Below are 24,939 nucleotides of genomic sequence, written 5' to 3' on the forward strand. Positions count from 1 at the left end.
GCTAACGCACCCCTTTGGCCACAGAACTCTACGGGGCCCATTTATCAAAGGGCTTGCGGACCTGATGTTTCTGTACTGGTGAAGTCTTATACTTCTCTATAGCTTCCACTTCCCTGTAGATCATCTATTCATATTGCTTTTCAGGGCTCAACAAAAACAGGAGCCACGGAGTCACTATCGCCGAGATTACGAGTTTGGCGTTAACAGGGGTGCGGGGCTAACAAGGCTTTTTTTTCTAAAGTTCCCTTAAGCCACCGCTGGTATTACAGGTTTTTTTAAACCTGGCGTTAGCCCCAAAAAGGTGAGTGTAGAGCAAAATTTACCTCCACATCTCACCTCAATACCAGCGTTGCTTAATTCAGTGGTGAGCTGGCTAAACGTGCTCGTGCACGATTTCCCCATAGGAAACAATGGGGCTGAGCTGGCTGGAAAAAAACTAACACGTGCAAAAAAGCAGCGTCCAGCTTCTAACGCAGCCCCATTGTTTCCTATGGGAAAATAAAAAATATGTCTGCACCTAACACCCTAACATGAACCCCGAGTCTAAACACCCCTAATCTTACACTTATTAACCCCTAATCTGCCACCCCCGCTATCGCTGACACCTACATTATATTATTAACCCCTAATCTGCCGCTCCGGACACCGCCGCCACCTACGTTATCCCTATGAACCCCTAATATACTGCCCTCAACATCGCCGCCACCTACATTATATTTATTAACCCCTAATCTGCCGCCCACAACATCGCCGCCATCTACCTACAATTATTAACCCCTAATCTTCCGACAGGACATCGCCGCCACTTTAATAAATGTATTAACCCATAAACCGCCGCATTACCACCTCGCAAGCACTAGTTAAATTTTATTGCGTTTTTTACCAACTGCAGAGTATAAAATGTATAAAAATTAGCTTTTTAAGGCTTATTTGTGTATATTAAAGCTCTGATTTTGTGTTTTGAAGCCACAACCTAATAAAATAGGTTGAGCTTGTAGGTATAATCCGATCTCATTACTGTATCACATTGTGCAAATATACCTGCTTCTTTATCTTATATCTGTCCTTAAAACAATCACCAGTACTTTGAGAGAACAATGGAAAAATCAACATTTTATTACCTTATCTCTGCTATATCGCACTGGGAGTGTAATTTCTTCTGCTGGCTGTGTTTACAAAGCTTATCTATAGCTGGTACGTGCGGCCACAAACTTTCAGAATAGGTGGGGATACCACATGCTAAATTAACAATTTCAAATGCCAATATAAGGTTAAAGGAGCTACTTGTAAACAATTTAATACACTCCAGCAGGTAAAGTGGATCATTAGGAACAAATTAAAGAGGAGAAAAAGTTTGAGTAAACTGTCCCTTTAAATATAATTTAAATTTAACTAAATTAATTTAACATACCGGTAATTAAATAAATTATTTCTATTTAAAACTAAATACTTACCTATAAAATAAACCCAAAGCTAGCTACAATATAACTAATAGTTACATTGTAGCTATCTTAGGATTTATATTTATTTTACAGGCAACTTTGTATTTATTTTAACTAGGTACAATGGTTATTAAATAGTTACTAACTATTTAATAACTACCTAGCTAAAATAAGTACAAAATTACCTGTAAAATAAATCCTAACCTAAGTTACAATTACACCTAACACTACACTATCATTACAATTAATTACAATTAAATTCAATAAACTAAAGTACAAAAAACAAACAAACACTAAATTACAGAAAATAAAAAAAGAATTACAATAATTTTAAACTAATTACACCTAATCTAATCCCCCTAATAAAATAAAAAAGCCCCCCAAAATAATACAATTTCCCTACCCTATACTAAATTACAAATAGCCCTTAAAAGGGCCTTTTGCAGGGCATTGCCCCAAAGTAATCAGCTCTTTTACCTGTAAATGAAAAATACAATACCCCCCAACATTAAAACCCACCACCCACACACCCCTACTCTAAAACCCACCCAATCCCCCCTTAAAAAAACCTAACTCTAACCCCATGAAGATCTCCCTACCTTGAGCCGTCTTCACCCAGCCGGGCACAAGTGGTCCTCCATACGGCAGAAGTCTTCATCCGATCGGGGCAGAAGAAGTCCTCTAGACGGCAGAAGGCTTCATCCAGCCTGCATCTTCTATCTTCATCCTTCCGGAGCAGAGCGGAGCCATCTTCTATCCAGCCGACGCAGAGCCATTCTCTTCAAATGACGTCCTAACGAAGAATGAAGGTTCCTTTAAATGACGTCATCCAAGATGGCGTCCCTTGAATTCTGATTGGCTGATAGGATTCTATCAGCCAATTGGAATTAAGGTAGGAAAAAAATCTATTGGCTGATTGGATCAGCCAATAGGATTGAGCTTGCATTCTATTGGCTGTTCCAATCAGCCAATAGAATGCGACCTTAATCCTATTGGCTGATTGCATCAGCCAATAGGATTTTTCCTACCTTAATTCCGATTGGCTGATAGAATCATATCAGCCAATAGGAATTCAAGAGACGCCATCTTGGATGACTTCATTTAAAGGAACCTTCATTCTTCGTTAGGACGTCGTTTGAAGAGGATGGCTCCGCGTCGGCTGGATAGAAGATGGCTCCGCTACGGAAGGATGAAGATAGAAGATGCAGCCTGGATGAAGCCTTCTGCCATCTGGAGGACCTCTTCTTCCCCGAGCGGATGAAGACTTCTGCCGTATGGAGGACCACTTGTGCCCAGCTGGGTGAAGACGGCTCAAGGTAGGGAGATCTTCAGGGGGTTAGAGTTAGGTTTTTTTAAGGGGGGATTGGGTGGGTTTTAGAGTAGGGTTGGGTGTGTGGGTGGTTTGTTTTAATGTTGGGGGGGTATTGTATTGTTTTTTCTTTTACAGGTAAAAGAGCTGATTACTTTGGGGCAATGCCCCGCAAAAGGCCCTTTTAAGGGCTATTTGTAATTTAGTATAGGGTAGGGAAATGTTATTATTTGGGGGGGGGCTTTTTTTATTTTATTAGGGGGATTAGATTAGGTGTAATTAGTTTAAAATTATGGTAATTCTTTTTTTATTTTCTGTAATTTAGTGTTGTTTTTTTTGTACTCTAGTTTATTGAATTTAATTGTAATTAATTGTAGGTAGTTTAGGTAATTTAATTAATGATAGTGTAGTGTTAGGTGTAATTGTAACTTAGGTTAGGATTTATTTCTCAGGTAATTTTGTACTTATTTTAGCTAGGTAGTTATTAAATAGTTAATAACTATTTAATAACTATTGTACCTAGTTAAAATAACTGGAAGTGTCGAGATGTGACAGCACACGCTGCGGTTTAGAGGTAAAGCCACTTTGAGGACCAGGGATCTGAACAGCGACTAACAAGTGTAGCTATCAAGTATCATCACCGCATCTACATCGGAACTTTTAAAGGCTGCAAGTTTATTTGCCCAAGCCCGTTCAAGTATTTGGGATAAGAACAGTCGCTCTAACTACAAGGAGAATTCAGTTATTTTTATTGTAACTGTCTACACTTTCACACACGTCTAACGCTCTAAGGAGCTGTACATCGGCCTGGAGGCCGTTTTTATCGTAACAGACAGCAGTAAGGTACCTTACCATTCACAGTAATTGTGACTTTGATTTTTATAGATACGCCGTATTTACCATTATCTCTGGTTTTATCATACATTTATCCGAGTCAGTCAGACTTCGTGATTCAGATATATTCTTAAGGGAGACTTCCCTTCTTTTATTTTCGCATTGATTTAATGTTTTAATATAAATGATGTTTCATTGACTATGTTGTTTTATATATAGATTCAATTTGTTTTACATCGTTTGTACTTATTCCATCTTATCATTATTATCACTTCCACAAGTGTTCACTTTTGTTGAAATAGATCACCATCATCTATTATATCTTTAGATATTTATCACCCTTTATAGACACTTCTTTATATATATATTTTTTCACACGGCCACACAGCCGCAGTATATATTAAGAGGTTTTAAAGATATATGCACACACATATATGGTAGTTAAAATCCTAGCTATTCTAAATAGCGCCAGTGGTTCTCTTTTTTGGTTTTCTACATTTCACTTAAACTACTGAGGAGGAGTAGTTTTTTAACTAGGCTTATAGGATTTTTAGTTAGCGCCAACTCTGATTCCTACTACCACTAGTTAAAATAAATACAAAGTTGCCTGTAAAATAAATGTAAATCCTAAGATAGATACAATGTAACTATTAGTTATATTGTAGCTATCTTAGGGTTTATTTTATAGGTAAGTATTTAGTTTTAAATAGAAATAATTTATTTAATTATGTTAAATTAATTTCGTTAAATTTAAATTATATTTAAGTTAGGGGGGTTAGGGTTAGGTTTAGACTTAGGTTTAGGGGTTAATAAATTTAATATAGTAGCGGCGACGTTGGGGTGGCAGATTAGGGTTTAATAAATGTAAGTAGGTGTCGGCGATGTTAGGGACGGCAGATTAGGGGTTAATAAAATTTAACTAGTGTTTGCGTGGTGGGAGTGCGGCGGTTTAGGGGTTAATACATTTATTAAAGTGGCGGCAATGTCCGGTCGGCAGATTAGGGGTTAATAATTGTAGGTAGGTGGCGGCGACGTTGGGGGCGGCAGATTAGGGGTTAATAATTATAATGTAGGTGGCGGTGATGTCCGGTCGGCAGATTAGGGGTTAAAAAAATTTATTATAGTGTTTGCGATGTGGGGGGGCCTTGGTTTAGGGGTTAATAGGTAGTTTATGGGTGTTAGTGTACTTTTTAGTACTTTAGTTAAGAGTTTTATTTTTCAGCGTTAGCCCATAAAACTCTTAACTACTGACTTTTAAATGCGGTCGAAGTCTTGACAGGAGAGGGTCTGCCGCTCAGTTCTTCCAAGACTTGTAATACCAGCGTTAGGCAAATCCCATTAAAAAGATAGGATACGCAATTGACGTAAGGGGATTTGCGGTAGCCTGGAGTCGCGGAAGAAAAGTGAGCGGTGAGCCTCTACCTGTCAGACTCGTAATACCAGCGTTAGATAAAAAGCAGCGTTGGGACCCCTCAACGCTGCTTTTTAAGGCTAACGCAAAACTCGTAAACTCGGTGTATGTTTGTTAACCCTGGCTCCTAACTTTTTGGGTTATTCTCCATATATGTATATACAAATACTACTGCCTGGCTACTAAAAGTTTGTTTGGATCCTAAATATTCGTACTGGCTCAGGGCCGAACTGGATAATCAAACCAGCCCTGGAACCCAGCCCCCTGGCCTTTGGCTCAACCACCCACCACCACTTTCCTTGCCTGCCAAAAGTTTTAAGGGGCCACTGATACCCCCCAGGCCTTCACACCTGGTAATAGCATCTCACCCATTCCCAGCTGTTATTCCCACATGGGCATTCTAAGGAGACAGCCCTAGCAATTTCTTGTGTGTGAAAACAGCCTCCGTTCAATTGTACTTCTGTGTTAGCTATATATACACACACATATATATATATATATATACACATACACAAGCTAGTGTCAGGTATGGTGTCATGGTAACATAGTGACATAGTAAATAACGTTGAAAAAAGACAGCAGAAATAAAAATAAGACATAAATCACCATAAAACCCTAGATACAATACTTACTCCTAAATCAGTTAAAGTTACAAAATTAATAATAAACACTTTTAAACTAATAAAAATGAGCTAAATTAATAACACAACAAATACATATGCCCACTTACCCCATAATGCCCCTGTTCAAATCTCTATGGTTTTGGAGCGGTTGAAATTGGTAAACTCCCCAAATCATAATTAGACATTCATGATTTAGACAGAGCATTTTGTTTTCAACAACTTTTCAATTTACTTCTATTATTTAATTTGCTTCCTTCTCTTGTTATCCTTTGCTGAAATGTTTATCTAAGTAAGCTCAGGAACAGCAAAGAACCTGGGTTCTAGCTGCTGATTGGTGGCTGCATATATATATATATATATATATATATATATATATATATAGATATATATATTGTCATTGGCTCACCGATGTGTTGTTAGAAACCAGTAGTGCATCGCTGCTCCTTCAACAAATGATATCAAGAGAAACAAATTTTATAATAGAAGTAAACTGGAAAGTTGTTTAAAATTGTATGTTCTACCTAAATCATGAAAGAAAAAATTTGGATTTCATGTCCCTTTAATCACACAGATATCTTTTTTTGTGGTATTTTTTAGAGGCAACGATTTCGAACATCAGAGGTGCTAAACAGCCAAAGTATTTTGGGATTGCGTTTAGTGGAAAACACACTGACAATATCACCTGAAATTTAGAAATCGTTATCTGTGGAAAACAAGTGCAAGATTCTATTAGCTTACGACTAGGTTATGAGTTTTGCATTATGAGTGAAAAAGCAGCTGGTATTACGAGTCTTGCAGGTGTATCTGTACCGCTCACTTTTTTGGCCGTAATGCAACGTAACTACCGCAACTTTCAAAAAGTCCTTTTTCAATGGGACTTCCACAGCGCCGGTATTACGAGTTTGCCTGGGAGGCCAAAAAGTGAGCGGTACAGCCTATACCGTCAAGATCCGTACCGTAAACTTAGTCAGTAGTTATGGGTTTTACGCTACAAAGCGTAACATAAAGTGCTAAAAAGTACACTAACACCCATAAACTACCTATTAACCCCTAAACCGAGGCCCTCCCGCATTGCAAACACTAAAATAAAATTGTTAACCCCTAATCGCCGCCACTATAATATACATATTAACCTCTAAACCGCCGCACTCCCGCATTGTAAACACTAGTTAAACATGATTAACCCCTAATCTGCTGTCCCTAACATCGCCGCAACCTACATTACTGTTATTAACCCCTAATCTGCTGCCCCCAAAATCACTGCCACTATACTAAAGTTATTAACCCCTAAACCTAACCCTAAGTCTAACCTTAACACCCACTAACTTTAACATAATTAAAATAAATCTAAATAAAAATTACTATCATTAACTAAATAATTCCTATTTAAAACTAAATACTTACCTATAAAATAAGCCCTAAGCTAGCTACAATATAACTAATAGTTACATTGTACTATCTTAGGTTTTATTTTTATTTCACAGCTAAGTTTGTATTTATTTTAACTAGGTAGACTAGTTAGTAAAACGTTATTAACTATTTACTAGCTACCTAGCTAAAATAAATACAAATTTACCCTTAAAAAAACTAACACTAACCCCGAAGATCCACTTACAGTTTTTGAAGACCCGACATCCATCCTCAACGAAGTGGCAGAAATCTTCATCCAAGTGGGCCAAAGTCTTCATCCAAGCTGGCAGAAGTTTTCATCCAGACGGCATCTTCTATCTTCATCCGGCGCGCAGCGGCTCCATCTTCAAGATATCCGGCGGGGAGCATCCTCTTCTGTCCAAGAATGGCGTCTCTTGAATTCCGATTGGCTGATAGAATTTTATCAGCCAATCGGAAATTAAAGGTGAAAAATTCCTTTTGGCTGATGCAATCAGCCAATAGGATTGAGCTTCAATCCTATTGGCTGATCCAATCAGCCAATAGGATTGAGCTCAATCCTATTGGCTGATTCACCGTTAAGCAAAGCAGCGCTGGTATTGGAGTGTGGTATGGAGCTCAATTTTGCTCAACGCTGACATATTGCCTGCTAATGCCGGGTTTATGAAAACCTGTAATAGCAGCGCTATAGGGAGGTGAGCGGTGACAATAACTTGCAAGTTAGCACCGAGCCGCTCATAACGCAAAACTGGCAGGAAGTAATCAACCTAATTTAATCTTTTATTGTTCAGATTTTATGTGTTTACATTTTATATTGTTTTGTATTTTTTATGTATGCATATTGAATATTTATATCCTTTCTTTTATGCCATTTTAGGATGTGTGAATATGTAGATCATCTGCACGAACACTTTAAATACCCAGTGACGATTAGCAGGGCTGCTTACATACCCCCCAAGGTAATTTAATAATAAATGAACATGTCAGCTCTCAAATATAAACAGTCTCAATAATTCAGTATTGAAACAAATATATAGAATGCTAGAGAGGATGTTGCCCTCATTTCCTATGGGAACCACTATTATGTGCTAAATAATTTTCTACCTATTTAGAGCTAGATTACATATGGAGCACAACTTTGTGCTTCTGCAAACCAGTAATCTGCAATTCGTTTTTTTGTTTTTTTATGTGAGCGGTACTGAGCTCGAGAATATGGGTTGAAAGTTATTTTTTCACGACTTCGCAAACGCATTACGCACGCAAAGCGTAATTGCGGATGCAAACCCATAGAGTTTAATGGAGCCTTGTTTTCATGATAACAGCCACACAACCACAGCTTATGTGTAACAATGTTGCAATAATTTACTAAGTTATGCTATTTGATATATCCGCTCTTGCAAACTCATATCCATGCATAATTAAATGTTACGTATGCTGTTTTGCTCAAGTTCCGCATAACCTGTTTCTATAGTAGTATCTATCTAGGTATGATATGGCAAGTGAGATTTGTTAATCATGTTTTAAAAAGTTCAGTTTACACTAAAACCGACATGGTCTGAATACTATCTTGAGGAACAATATTCTCACTTGCATGTTTCCTACACTGGGTACTTACTTTTTAACAGCCTTTGCTGTTTAACACTGTATAGTCTGGATTGTCATAGGGCCGGTCCTATTGTTTATTTTGGTGTTTGAATGTTTTCACATGAGGTATTATATTCATTATTATTTTTTCTATCTTATGTTTGAGTTTATGGTATAATTTTGACATTTCTTTATTGTCTAATCTTGCGCTGTGTGTCAGCTCAGACCCCTAAGAGGGTGGGTGTGCAATTTCAACATACAAGTGTCTTTGTATTTTTTAAAAGAGTGCTGTATTCCCTGTCTTTAATAATGTCACCACCATGTGCAATTTTTATTCTTTTTCTAGATAGTACATAAATATATATGTGTACGAATGTATACATATGTATTTTTATGTGTATGTATATATATATATATATATATATATATATATATGTATATTCATATATATATACACATATAAATACATAAATATATATGTATACATTTGTACATACTGTGTATGTTTTAAGAGATATAAATATTAATATATGTGTCCCAATGGATTCCTATGGATCATAACTTTGTCCCTTATAACTTTTTAATGCAATACAATTTATTTATAATTTTTATCAGACAGTGTTTTGTGAAACATTTTAGGTTTCGCGCTTTGGTTAACACCAGCTTTTCAGAAGCAGTGTTAACCAAAGCACGAACAACGATTGCGTTTACTCACAACTTGTAATATAAATAAAATTACGGGTGTGTCCGTAAAGTCGCAAATTTGCCCAAACGCACAGAAGTGTGTGCTCAACTTGTAATCTAGCCCTTAATATTTGTATATGATGTAAAAATGCATAAATAAATAAATATAGAAGTTAAGACCATTCAGTGAATAACTTTGAAGACAATATAAAGTGTACATATTGATTTTGTTGCCCTTAGAGTAAGAGAAAATTGTCAAATTTAAATGGATCAAGAGATTTCAAATTAATACATAGGGGTCGATTTATCAACCCGTCAATAGGGCCAAATCTATATGTTTCCACGTGAGCCTTCAGGCTCGACGAAAACAGGAGTTAAGCAGCGATCTTAAGACTGCCGCTCCTTAACTCGTCCACCACCTCTGAGGCAGCGGACAGCAGTCATCCCGATCAGATATGATCGGGATGATTGATACCCCCTGATAGTGGCCGATTGGCCGCGAATTTGCAGGGGGCGACATTGCACAAGAATTTCACTAGAAATGCTTGTGCAATGATAAATGCCAACAGCGTATGCTTTCGGCATTTATCGATGTGCGGCGGACATGATCCGCTACAGAGGATCATGTTCTCTCGCACTTTGATAATTCGTCCCCAAAGGCAAAGTGAAGGAAGAGAGCAATAGGTGCTTAATTAAGAGCACATGTAATTTACTCTTACAGACAATAGTAATATATTTTCTGTCTGAGTAATAAGCAGTAAATTAATCAAGAATACAAATAAATTTTGAGACAGACAAATGTATCCTGATTAATTAAAAAAAATGAAAACAATGCACCACAATGTTTAAGTAATAACTAAAGGGATGTGAAACACTTTGAGATTGTAATATAAAATGCTTAATTATTTGCTAAATATTTTTATTATTTAATTTTTATCAATTTTCCTGACTTTACAATCATAACCCTACTACATACATGTCATTTGGCAATGGGATTCAAAACATAGCATTTTTTACAAGCAAAATGACAGTGTCTTGTCTACTCTAGTAAGAAGTATTTAAGTATTTGAAGTAGTATTTGAAAAACAAAATGTCCGCCTGACCTTGCTGAATGCGGAGAGCAATACGCTCTCTGTATTCAGCATTGCACCAGCAGCTCATGTGAACTGCTGGTGCAACGCAGCCCCCTGCAAATTTGTGGCCAATCAGCTGCCAACAGGGGGTGTCAATCAACCCGATCGTACTCGATCGGGTTGAATTGCGGCAATGTCTATCCGCCTGCTCAGAGGAGGCCGACAGGTTATGGAGCAGCGGTCTTTAGACACGGGCCCTCAAGCTCCATCCGTAGCTTGATAAATGGGCCCCGATATGTTGTCTGATTAGTACATCAACCATATCCTATTTTTACATGGATAACTGCAGAAAAAGGTATTTTTTGTTTATTTGTTTGTTTATTTAATTAAAAAATAAACAATAATGATCCTCTGCTGTAAAACAGTATATGTTTAGTTTGTATGTTCCCCACAGTCTGCTAATTGGGTTGTTTGAGCTGTTGTATTAGCCAGTAACTAAACCATTATAAGGTAATAGGCAAATAACCTGGTTTGTTGGCAAGGACCATTTGTGCAGAGACTGCACAGCGAGTGATTATCAGGTTAGCAGGAAAACAAATTGGGGTTCAAAACCAGGAGATCAGCCTGAAACCTTTGCGCCAAAGTAGAAAGATAAAGCAGAAGCTGTGGTCAGGCCACAATTCTAAGGTTCATAAGCCAGAAGGTCATTCTTTAGATAGTTTATCTCAATCGAAGGGTAAAACATGTAGCATAATCCAGAAACTTTGGCAAGAGCAGGTTAATGGGCGAGGAACAAGAACACTTTGGTCTCCATACAAAAGTAACCAAGTGCCAAGAACAAAGCCAGAGGTCACTTCCGAAACAAAGTAATACAAGGAGCACTAACTTAGCGAACAGCTCCATAACAATAGTTCACACCAGGTATAAGTAGCGTCCAGGGAGCTGACTGTTTTAACACAAACCTGTTTAGCATAGCCCCTGTCTCCTGCAGCAACCATCTCTCCATCTTCAGTGCACCGGCCAGCCCAGGATTTCTGAACAGCAGTTACCGTGCAGTAACATCTGACCTCTAGCATACGCAACACGGCTCAGACTGCACTGCAATCTTGTAAGTATAGCATAGCTTGTGCCCCTTTTAGGTCTTTCATATAGTCCCCCTCCCAAAGCACAACCATCAGGTCTCTTACCTGATGAAAAACTATTAGAGCTGACTGACCAGAAGAACTTCAGTTTGGCGCATCATATATAACACTCATTGCAGTAACAAAGCAATCCCAAGTATTAAGAATCTCACCGTTCTTCTGTACTAAATTATGGACCCAGCTCTGAGGTTCTCCAGGAAGCAAAGCTAAGGTTGTACGGACCTTAACAAAGTCTATAGAATAGGTACCAGACTTAAGACAGAACAATATTTGACAAGCTGGGATGAAGGAATGGAACATTTAAGGTCTCTATTAAACTTTCCTGGTAAAAGTAGACTTAAATCATCATGAGAAAAATAGCTGGATTGTTGTAGACTGGAAAATATAAAAAAACACAAGTAATGCAGCACTCGGGATACATGCACGTCAACCATGGGCTACTGCCAACTAAGCCAGCAAAGTCAGCAAATCAAAAAAGAGATATGGGTGACAGCAAAGAAATGTTATTATATGTTACAAAGACAGAAAAATAGCGATGTTTCAGGAGCCAATCCTTTAGTCATAACTAAGGGATTGGCTCCTGAAACGGTCACTATTTTTCTGTCTTTGTAACATATAATAAAATGTCTTTGCTGTCACCCATATCTCATTTTTGGATTTGCTGTAGACTGGAAGCAGGCAACAAACTAGGCCCCTCTGCAGCTGCAGAAGCCGTGGCTGGAGACACATTAGAAGCACAGTCACATTTTATGTCTGGAAACTCTCCACTCACTGTAACAAGTTTATCTGTGAGGCCTGTGAATCCTACATAGTATGTGTCAAAGTAGAAAGCTGCTGTGACAGCATGGTAATAATATTCACCATCTCTGCTGGATCCATACTGACTTAGTTATTTTATAATATAATAGGTAAATTACTTGGTTTGTTGGCAGTAACCACTTGTACAAAGAATGAGCAGTAATTAAGCAGGGAAACAATCAGTAGACAAGGGGTCAAAACCAGGAGATCAGTCCAAAACTTGCGTCAAAGTAGAAGGATAAAGCAGAAGCGGTGGTCAGGTCATGGTTCCAAGGTTCAGAAGCTAGATGGTCAGTCCTTAGGTAGTGTATCTCAATGGTAGGGTAAAATAGGTAGCACAATCCATAAACTTTGCCAAGGTCAAGATCAGCATAATGGGCAAGGAACAAGAATGCTTTGGTCTTCACATGAAAAAAAAAAAATCAAGCACTAAATGGGAGTCTGAGGTGTCCGTTAATACCTCCCATTTGGTCTTGGCACCAGGAACAAGGCCAAAGGTCACTTCCGAAACAAAGTAATAAAAAGAGTCAATGAAACAGAGAACAAGCAAATGATGCAGATGAAATAAGCAGGTGAGTGGAGACCTAGCTGTTACTGTCGCAACATGCAGAGTGAGTTAAACATTTAAGGGTTAATATTAACACTTCTTGTATATCACATAAAGAGCATCCATATGATGTATGAGTAAAGAGTCACTTCTTGATTTAGCAAAGCAATGAAATGATGCATATAGAAATGGTATTAGAGCAGGTATCAGGAAGGAACACATATGCCGCATATATAAATGCTTGTAATCACATTCGGTGTGTTGAATCTTCCAAACTACAAACCATGATATGTGTGAATAAGCAAAAGGAAAAGAAAAGAAATGTGGAGCGTGTAATCCTGCTTCAAATCATGCTGCAGATACCATACTAATCATTTAAGCGCTAATCATGGCTGTTAATACAGAGACAGGCATAAGAAGCATGTGTTGCTGACGAACTGTTCATGCAATAGTTTAATACCATATATTTTTTAATTAATTTAGAGTCCATACATGAGGTAGGGAACAGTTGCTGCGGAAAACCAGGTTCCGATTGGCTGGAAAAGATGTAATGGCAAAGTGTAATCAGGCCCACATTTGGTGGTCACAACCCATGTGGTATAATACAATATGCTCCAATCCGTAATAATAACCAATCAACTGTTACTCACTACCCAGTCTTCGTACTCCGTTGGACTATTTGGCTGTTACTTGGAGTGCTTCAGCTGTGGTCTCTGGCGCTGTGTATCCGGCTCCAACTCTGCTCAGCTGGTCTCCACTGTAGTGACACGCCGCTCAACTCCTCCTCCGGTTGTGACGTCACCCGGCAAGGCAGTCCAGACTTGCTGTGAACTTAAATGTAGGAATGGAGTCCCAGTACTCCATATAAAATAGCAGAAAAAATTCCAGAAATGTTCCAGCAAGAAACAGAAGTGCTTGTTAAATAAAAACAGTTCTTTATTAGGACATGATAAAACAAGTACAAAAATAGGCAGACTCCATACAAACGAAGGGAGTATCAAAAATAGGTCTGACCGGTTTCAGCCATGCTGGCTGTAGTCATAGACATGTTTCACCTGTGCAGGTGCAATAATTTAAAACCCTTAGCTCCTCCCTAGGGAGGTGGTAAAAGAAAATGTAAAGTATCTCCCAACGTTAACCCTTGAAAGAGACTTATAACATGGTGCATATAAAACGAACTGATATCAGTAAGCATCCCATATGGATGGATACTGTGTTACTTAGAATATGACCAATAAACACAGTTAGCTGATATGTTAAAGGGGTACAAAGTCTAATAAAGATAATAATGTTAGTGATGCTAATGTTATAAGTGGTTAAATGAGCACTTAAACCTATAAACTAGTAAGCATCACAGAGTATATAAGATGGAGAAAGCCCTTATCTGTGTTGTCAAAAAATGTATATATGTGAGGATAGATAGCATAATAGAGAACTACATAATAGTGAGGATAACAGAGGTGTATATATGAATCATATTTATATTATGCACTTGCACCTCAGATGTGAAAAGAATGTAAAAAATTAAATTGAATGTAGAACATTGAAAGAATAATAAAGAAGAAGAACAACAGTCAAATGGGCATATATATAATTAGTCTAAGAGTTGTTTCGTATGTTATGTATGTAATAAAGGGAACAACCCTTAGATACTACCCTGTTGCTTACAGGGGCAAATAGACCCTAAGAAACTGACCTGATGCTAGAAGGGGCAAGATGATGTTAAACGAAAAGAGTAGGTAGAATGCCCTTTAAAAACCCTAATTCCAGGATTGAGTGTTAATACTCATATATAAAAGAAAGAAATAGGGTTCATCAATGTTGCCAGTAGTTTATAATGTCAAATTCTGAGTTGAATCCCCCAGGTAGCAGGCAACTGAGTTTGTGTATCCAATAGATCTCTTGTCTACATAGTATGCAAAATTTGTCACCTCCCCTAGGGGGTCTGACTATTTGCTCGATTGCCTGCCACCTGAAGGACCCAACTTGACCATGATGGACTTCCAAAAAATGTTTAGACAGAGCGGAGACTGCTCTATCATGAGAAATATGAGCTAAGTGCTCTTTAATTCGTGTCCCTACCTCTCTGGTGGTTCTACCCACATACTGCCGTTGGCACAGGGTGCACTCAATGAGATACACCACAAATTTACTGCCACACTTCACGCAGCCCTTGGTCTCAAAAGTTTCAGCCCCGGTGGTAGCAACTTTGATATGGTCACATGAGCCACAAGACCTCTTTCCACACCTAAAGGTGCTCTTGAAATGAAGCCAAGAGCTCCTACTGGGTTCTTCCTTCAGTAAACTAGGGGACAGCAGATTCCCTAGAGTCAAGTTCCTTCTATATACAAATTTACATCCATCTTTTATCACTTCACGTAGGGTTTTGTCCCCACGCAAAATAGGAATGTTCTTTCTGACTATGTTGCATACTTGATGGTATTGATTGGAGTAAGCTGTAATAAGAGTTGGGGCATTACGTGCTCTAGGTGTTTTGGATGTATCCCGATCAGAGTTTTTAGTTCTATGGAACAATCTTGATCGATCTATCTGGTTTACCTCTTGTCTTGCCCTCCTGACTACCTTTGTTGGATAATTTCTTTCCAGTAGACGTTTATTTAGGTCCTCACTTTCTCTGAAGTAGTCCTCTCCCCGGGAACAATTGCGTTTGATACGCATGAATTGACTTTTTGCAATTCCTCTGAACACATGTTTAGGGTGACTGCTATTTGCATGTAACAAGGTGTTCCCGGAGATAGGCTTACGATAGAGAGATGAGGTAATTCTGTGTGTGTCAACATCACCCACCAGTGTCACATCCAGATAGTTCATAGTTGTATTATGCCACTGGTAGGTGAATTTTAGACCCACTTCATTAGAATTCAATTGATCCACCAATTCTCGTGCTTGTTCCTCACCCGAGGACCAGATGATCAAAAGATCATCTATGAACCTCAGGTATGTCTTGATGGACATAGAGAAAGAATTTCCACCCCCATAGACGTGGAACCGCTCCCACCACCCCATTTACATCCATCTTTTATCACTTCACGTAGGGTTTTGTCCCCACGCAAAATAGGAATGTTCTTTCTGACTATGTTGCATACTTGATGGTATTGATTGGAGTAAGCTGTAATAAGAGTTGGGGCATTACGTGCTCTAGGTATTTTGGATGTATCCCGATCAGAGTTTTTAGTTCTATGGAACAATCTTGATCGATCTATCTGGTTTACCTCTTGTCTTACCCTCCTGACTACCTTTGCTGGATAATTTCTTTCCAGTAGACGTTTATTTAGGTCCTCACTTTCTCTGAAGTAGTCCTCTCCCCGGGAACAATTGCGTTTGATACGCATGAATTGACTTTTTGCAATTCCTCTGAACACATGTTTAGGGTGACTGCTATTTGCATGTAACAAGGTGTTCCCGGAGATAGGCTTACGATAGAGAGATGAGGTAATTCTGTGTGTGTCAACATCACCCACCAGTGTCACATCCAGATAGTTCATAGTTGTATTGTGCCACTGGTAGGTGAATTTTAGACCCACTTCATTAGAATTCAATTGATCCACCAATTCTCGTGCTTGTTCCTCACCCGAGGACCAGATGATCAAAAGATCATCTATGAACCTCAGGTATGTCTTGATGGACATAGAGAAAGAATTTCCACCCCCATAGACGTGGAACCGCTCCCACCACCCCATAAAGAGGTTGGCGTAAGAGGGGGCAAATTTTGCCCCCATTGCGGTTCCACGTCTCTGGAGTTAGAAAGAGTCAGAGAACTTGAAGAAATTGTGTTGTAACAAAAACCTGATAACTCTCAACACAAAGTCTTTGTGCTGAGAGTCCAGGTCCATGCACATATCCAAAAAGAATTTGACAGCTTGGAGTCCAAATTCGTGGGGAATACTGGAATACAGTGCCACCACGTTAATGGTAATCCAGCTGTAGTTTGGCTCCCATCTGATCTTTTCTAGTTTGGATAGTGCATGAGCTGTGTCACGTACATAGCTGGGTAATCTATGTACCAATGGTTGAAGGAAGTTGTCGACCCATTTTGATAGTGGCTCCAATAATGAGCCAATACCTGCCACGATGGGTCTACCCTGTACGTTTTGAAGACTCTTGTGGACCTTCGGGAAGTGGTGGAAGATGGGCATCACCGGATTGTCAACTGATAAACAATCAAACGTGTGTTTATCTATGATGCCCATCTCCAACCCATCATCCAGAAGGTCCCTCAAGATATGACCAAATGAATTGGTGGGGTCCCTGGACAAAGTAGAATATGCTTCATTGTCACTCAGTTGTCTCAGGGCTTCCGCAACATATGCGTCCCTATCCATAACGACGATGCTACCGCCCTTATCAGATTGTCTAATGACAATGTTAGTGTTATTTTGTAGGTTGGTAATGGCTTCTCTCTCCTTTCTATTCAAGTTTGAGGTATGATTATTGTTTGATTTAGAGAGAGTAGTGAGGTCCTCCATAACCCTTTTATGGAACACCTCAAGGCTCTTACCCCTAGCTTGTAAGGGATAAAAATTAGATGTTGATTTAAGTTTATGTTTGTGTGGATTGTCCAGGGATTTGTGGCTAATACTACCTGATAAGTCCTCTAGACTTGTGAGTGCACATATGTCAGTGAAGGACATATCGTCAACATGATTAGCATAATTAGATGTTTCTGTTGTTTGGTCGGTGATGGAGTGGGAACAATCTGTCTCTGATTCTGGAAAGAATTTTCTAAGAGTTAAGTCCCTGACCAATCTATTTACGTCCAGGATAGTCTGAAATAAGTCGAAATTCCTGGAGGGGACAAATCCCAAGCCATAGCTTAACACTTTTCTTTCGAGGTTTGTAAGGTCATAAGTTGACAGATTGATGACAGTATTATCCTTCATTGATACCTGTGGTGTGGGGTTCCCCTGTTCTCCCTCACTGGGTATCTCTGCTGTTGGAAGTCCCCAGTGTTGAGTTTCTGTGTATTGCCCCGCCCCCCTCCCCTGGGTCGTCTCGGGGCCCACTGAAAAACCTGATGAGTAGTATCTGAACTCTCACCAGTTCCTTGGGGATTAGCGGTCATATTATAATGGGAACTACCTCTTCTTTGGCGCCTGCCCCTACCCCTTTTGGGGACAGCCCCTGGATTCACATGTTCCTTAAGTATGCCTCTAGGAGGTATATCTACCATCAGGTTAGATGCTGTACATAATTGGTTGGTTAGTGTTGCCTCATCCCCCTCAGAGCCAGAGCATCCATCTGAATCAAAGCTGGAGGCAAACCTCTCCTCGTCTGTCAGCTCTGGCTCTGAGTCAGAGAAGGCAACTCTCTTAGTGGTTTTAACCTTTTGTTGTTGTGTTTTATTCTGTGGGTAGTCCTGGTGTCCCCCTTGACCTATGGCTTGATTATCTGATCTGTTAGTATGTGTCTGGGACAAAATCCTACCCTTCTCTTTACGTCTCCATATATAGACCATACCCCTAGAGTAATCTTTCTGGTCCCTAAGGAACTTAGTATGTTTCACTTGAATAATAAGCTTTCTAGACTCTTCAATCACTTTCTTAAGAGTTTCATCAAATTGAGGGTAGATTTCATGTTGTTTAAACTTATTCATATCTGCTTGGAGCAGTATGATCTTATTTTTAACCTCTTTGAGTAACATATCTTTGTATTCAATTAGTAAAGCGATTAGTTTTAGGGAACAGTCAGTTAGAGTCTGATTCCAGCGTGCAATAAAGTCCAAATCTTTGATATCATAGGTGGGGAACTTGTTAATCCTTAATCCCCTAGGCACCATTTGCATATTGATATACTTAGAAAGAATCCACTTGTCCCATTTGAGTCTTTGTTCCTTTAGTTTAAGTGTTTCCATGTCATAAAAGTTGTCCCCTAATTTGGTATTGGGTGTATCACGATCAAACACATCCTGTAGTTCCAGTAAATCTAAATCCTCATCATCAGACTCTTTGAGGGAGTAAAAGGAGTCTGTTGCTGCCATATTATCCATAGATATATAAAAGACACTCGAATAATTATATCAAAAGTTGAATAATTATATATATATATATTTAAACTGGGCAGCCTAATAGTTCAGCAGGAAAAAGGCTAAATGTTGGTCACTCCGGGGGGTATATATATACACATATAAGAATGTAGAAATATATATGTATAAAGTTCACTGCACCAATCCAGGGAAAAAAATTCAATGAAACAGAGAACAAGCAAATGATGCAGATGAAATAAGCAGGCGTGAGTGGAGACCTAGCTGTTACTGTCGCAACATGCAGAGTGAGTTAAACATTTAAGGGTTAATATTACCACTTCTTGTATATCACATAAAGAGCATCCATATGATGTATGAGTAAAGAGTCACAGCTTGATTTAGCAAAGCAATGAAATGATGCATAGAGAAATGGTATTAGAGCAGGTATCAGGAAGGAACACATATGCCGCATATATAAATGCTTGTAATCACATTCGGTGTGTTGAATCATCCAAACCACAAACCATGATATGTGTGAATAAGCAAAAGGAAAAGAAAAGAAATGCGGAGCGTGTAATCCTGCTTCAAATCATGCTGCAGATACCATACTAATCATTTAAGCGCTAATCATGGCTGTTAATACAGAGACAAGCATAAGAAGCATGTGTTGCTGACGAACTGTTCATGCAATAGTTTAATACCATATATTTTTTAATTAATTTAGAGTCCATACATGAGGTAGGGAACAGTTGTTGCGGAAAACCAGGTTCCGATTGGCTGGAAAAGATGTAATGGCAAAGTGTAATCAGGCCCACATTTGGTGGTATAATACAATATGCTCCAATCCGTAATAATAACCAATGAACTGTTACTCACTACCCAGTCTTCGTACTCTGTTGGACTATTTGGCTGTTACTTGGAGTGCTTCAGCTGTGGTCTCTGGCGCTGTGTATCCGGCTCCAACTCTGCTCGGCTGGTCTCCACTGTAGTGACACGCCGCTCAACTCCTCCTCCGGCTGTGACGTCACCCGGCAAGGCAGTCCAGACTTGCTGTGAACTTAAATGTAGGAATGGAGTCCCAGTACTCCATATAAAATAGCAGAAAAAAATCCAGAAACGTTCCAGCAAGAAACAGAAGTGCTTGTTATGGATATGTGCATGGACCTGGACTCTCAGCACAAAGACTTTGTGTTGAGAGTTATCAGGTTTTTGTTACAACACAATTTCTTCAAGTTCTCTGACTCTTTCTACCTCCAGAGACGTGGAACCGCAATGGGGGCAAAATTTGCCCCCTCTTACGCCAACCTCTTTATGGGGTGGTGGGAGCGGTTCCACGTCTATGGGGGTGGAAATTCTTTCTCTATGTCCATCAAGACATACCTGAGGTTCATAGATGATCTTTTGATCATCTGGTCCTCGGGTGAGTAACAAGCACGAGAATTGGTGGATCAATTGAATTCTAATGAAGTGGGTCTAAAATTCACCTACCAGTGGCACAATACAACTATGAACTATCTGGATGTGACACTGGTGGGTGATGTTGACACACACACAATTACCTCATCTCTCTATCATAAGCCTATCTCCGGAAACACCTTGTTACATGCAAATAGCAGTCACCCTAAACATGTGTTCAGAGGAATTGCAAAAAGTCAATTCATGCGTATCAAAACGCAATTGTTCCCGGGGAGAGGACTACTTCAGAGAAAGTGAGGACCTAAATAAACGTCTACTGGAAAGAAATTATCCAGCAAAGGTAGTCAGGAGGGCAAGACAAGAGGTAAACCAGATAGATCGATCAAGATTGTTCCATAGAACTAAAAACTCTGATAGGGATACATCCAAAACACCTAGAGCACGTAATGCCCCAACTCTTATTACAGCTTACTCCAATCAATACCATCAAGTATGCAACATAGTCAGAAAGAACATTCCTATTTTGCGTTGGGACAAAACCCTACGTGAAGTGATAACAGATGGATGTAAATTTGTATATAGAAGGAACTTGACTCTAGGGAATCTGCTGTCCCCTAGTTTACTGAAGGAAGAACCCAGTAGGAGCTCTTGGCTTCATTTCAAGGGCACCTTTAGGTGTGGAAAGAGGTCTTGTGGCTCATGTGACCATATCAAAGTTGCTACACACTTCACTTCAGCCACCGGGGCTGAAACTTTTGAGACCAAGGGCTGCGTGAAGTGTGGCAGTAAATTTGTGGTGTATCTCATTGAGTGCACCCTGTGCCAACGGCAGTATGTGGGTAGAACCACCAGAGAGGTAGGGACACGAATTAAAGAGCACTTAGCTCATATTTCTCATGATAGAGCAGTCTCCGCTCTGTCTAAACATTTTTTGGAAGTCCATCATGGTCAAGTTGGGTCCTTCAGGTGGCAGGCAATCGAGCAAATAGTCAGACCCCCTAGGGGAGGTGACAAATTTTGCATACTATGTAGACAAGAGATCTATTGGATACACAAACTCGGTTGCCTGCTACCTGGGGGATTCAACTCAGAATTTGACATTATAAACTACTGGCAACATTGATGAACCCTATTTCTTTCTTTTATATATGAGTATTAACACTCAATCCTGGAATTAGGGTTTTTAAAGGGCATTCTACCTACTCTTTTCGCTTAACATCATCTTGCCCCTTCTAGCATCAGGTCAGTTTCTTAGGGTCTATTTGCCCCTGTAAGCAACAGGGTAGTATCTAAGGGTTGTTCCCTTTATTACGTACAGGTTATAACATACGAAACAACTTTTAGACTAATTATATATATGCCAATTTGACTGTTGTTCTTCTTCTTTATTATTCTTTCAATGTTCTACATTCAATTTAATTTTTTACATTCTTTTCACATCTGAGGTGCAAGTGCATAATATAAATATGATTCATATATACACCTCTGTTATCCTCACTATTATGTAGTTCTCTATTATGCTATCTATCCTCACATATATACATTTTTTGACAACACAGATAAGGGCTTTCTCCATCGAGTCTTAATACTCTGTGATGCTTACTAGTTTATAGGTTTAAGTGCTCATTTAACCACTTATAACATTAGCATCACTAACATTATTATCTTTATTAGACTTTGTACCCCTTTAACATATCAGCTAACTGTGTTTATTGGTCATATTCTAAGTAACACAGTATCCATCCATATGGGATGCTTACTGATATCAGTTCGTTTTATATGCACCATGTTATAAGTCTCTTTCAAGGGTTAACGTTGGGAGATACTTTACATTTTCTTTTACCACCTCCCTAGGGAGGAGCTAAGGGTTTTAAATTATTGCACCTGCACAGGTGAAACATGTCTATGACTACAGCCAGCATGGCTGAAACCGGTCAGACCTATTTTTGATACTCCCTTCGTTTGTATGGAGTCTGCCTATTTTTGTACTTGTTTTATCATGTCCTAATAAAGAACTGTTTTTATTGAACAAGCACTTATGTTTCTTGCTGGAACGTTTCTGGAATTTTTTCTGCTAATAAAAAGAGTGCTAACAGTGCACAGCTCCACAACAAAAGTTCAGAGCAGGCATGAGTAGCATCTAGGGAGCTGGCTGCACTAATCTGAACCTATTTAGTGCAGCCCTTGGCTCCTGCAGCAACAGTATCTCCATCTTCAGTATGCCTGCCAGCCCTGGACCTCTGAAGAGTGTAACTTTTAGTGTGATGCATCATCTGACTTCCACACACTGCGGCCCTGATCGTGCTGCAATCTTGTAAATATAGCTTAGCGTTGGCCATGCTTAGGGCTTTGACAACTATCCTGTAAATGAATTGTTAACAGCTATGTCCTGTTAGTTTAGATGTAACTTAACTTTTCTGTGTAAAATGTCTGAATGTTTATCTATTTATCTATATATCTATCTATCAGGTTGATAACAATACTTTAGAAAAAGATATCTAATGTTTTTCTACAGAAAACCGCCATTAATGTCTGTGGGGATTTTTGTAGATAAATAATTTGATAAACTTTTATAAAGGATTGTTATCGACCCCTATGCAGGTTTTTTTTTAAATCTCTATTTGTTACAGATGTGGTATAATGCAAGTATATTTCTGTGTTCAAATATAGAATACAATCTTATATTAAAATCTATATTAAACACTTTTATGTAATATTTTAAGGAAACAACTGCATATTGTACAAGGGAAGCCAATCAGTTCCAGTCAGAATATTTTGTCTGTTATAATAATTTCATGAGATCCTATATGATCAAACACACAGTTTACATCAGAATGATTTAAAACTGATTTAGATGGACATGCCTGTTGTCTTGCAGGGTTCTTTCCCAACTTTGAGACAATCCCCAATTTACAGAGCTAAATTACATGAAAATGGGGAAATAAATAATAAAAGTAGATTGCAAATAACTAAACGTTATATTTAAATCTCAAGGTGTTTAATGTGCATTGATTTACTTAAATTCAAAGAGGCCTATTTATGAAAGGTCTTGCGGACCTGACCCGACAGTGGGGATCAGGTCCGCAAGACCTCGCTGAATGCGGAGAGCAATACGCTCTCCGTATTCAGCATTGCACCAGCAGCTCACAAGAGCTGCTGGTGCAACGCCGCCCCCTGCAGACTCGCGGCCTATCGGCTGCCAGCAGGGGAGTGTCAAGCAACCCGATCGTACTCGTACTGCTCAGAGCAGGCGGACAGGGTTATGGAGCAGCGGTGTTTGCGGTGTCAGCGCTGCTTCATAACTGCTGTTTCTGGAGAGTCTGAAGACTCGCCAGAAACACGGTCCGTCAAGCTCCGTTCGGAGCTTGATAGATAGGCCCCATTGACTCAGCAGCGTGACAGCTTTGCAATTTCTATCTTATTTGTGGGGTTGATTTAAAGGGACATTAAACACTAAATACATTTTATAAACATAGTATTGAGTTTATTCCCCACCGCCCTCTAGTCATGGATGCCTCCTTGTTGAAATATTTCACTACATGTATTTACACATATGCAGCAACTCTCCATCAGATAACTGTAGTGTAACCTAGGTTCCAAAATGGCAGCACCCATGATTAGAGGGAGGTGCATGAAACGTGTTTAATGTCCCTAAAGCCCAAGCCAACTCTAAGTGGATGAGCCCCAAAGAATTGGAGAACTTTTGAGTACATTTTTACACATTTTTTTTCTATAACATTAAAGCATTGGAAGATTTTTGTACATAAAACCAGTGAGAAGTTTTCTAAATTAAATCAAATCTTCAAGTTTGTCATAAATATTTATAATGTTATTTATTTATTTTTTCTTCAAAGGATCCAGGATATTCGACAGAAATGAAAGAAGGGTCTGTAACACAGTATCAATTCCCTGAAGGAGATGTTTGGCAGCAGCTTATTTTTGAGAAAAATATACAGGTTTAGGAAAATAATTTCAGTGAATTTGTTTTCATTTGCTTAAATTAGATTTTTTTATCTAATACCAACAAATGTTTAATTAAATTCAAACCCTGTTAAATAAACATAAGTATGAGGGTTCCACATTTTAAAACCATGCCCAATATATACATAGATCTTCATATCATTTTACAATAACAATATACAGAAATGGATGTTTATAGAAACTCATTACTGAAACCTTAAATAGTTACAGACACTCTGATCCATTCATTTCGGGGGCAATATTTGACTTCATACTTTTATATATTACTTTGAAAGTTTGAGCTAAAAATATTGCTTAAATAAATATTATAGTGACAAAATGACATGCTCTGATTCTTGCTTGCACAAACAATAATGAACGATTGGGTATTAAAAGTTACCGTTGTTAAAATGTTTAACCAAACTATGTTTAAACCTCCTGATACTTATATAGTGCACCCTATACTTTCAATGGGAAGTGGTAATAGCTCGCTAATTACACTCATATTACAAGTTGTCAGTTAAGTGTTGAGATAGTGCATAATCACAATACACAGTAGACCAGGGTCGATACTCAGAAAATGTTTAGACTATAATAGTCCTTTCACATTGTAATTAATATAGAGATTTAGGGTCAGGCTACTCTCTTGCTTTCTCTTCCTTAAAGACACATTGAACACTTTGAGATGGTAAAATTAAATGATAAATTGTATATATAAATAAAAATCTGGAACATACTTTCATT

The 24,939-nt window shown here is 38.7% G+C and overlaps 1 protein-coding gene across 1 annotated transcript in view; it reads left to right on the forward strand.

The window, feature by feature from the left end:
• The window catches only part of LOC128660878 (mitochondrial enolase superfamily member 1), a 197,737-nt gene extending 173,413 nt beyond the window's left edge, over positions 1-24,324 (forward strand). The window contains exons 15-16 of the mRNA XM_053714960.1: positions 7,886-7,967; positions 24,090-24,324. Of these exons, the coding sequence (XP_053570935.1) occupies positions 7,886-7,967; positions 24,090-24,197 (190 nt within the window). The 3' untranslated portion in view covers positions 24,198-24,324. The remainder of the gene's footprint in view (positions 1-7,885; positions 7,968-24,089) is intronic.
• Positions 24,325-24,939: the final 615 nt, after the last annotated feature.

This window comes from Bombina bombina, chromosome 5, assembly GCF_027579735.1.
Source record: "Bombina bombina isolate aBomBom1 chromosome 5, aBomBom1.pri, whole genome shotgun sequence".
Classification (NCBI taxonomy): domain Eukaryota; kingdom Metazoa; phylum Chordata; class Amphibia; order Anura; family Bombinatoridae; genus Bombina; species Bombina bombina.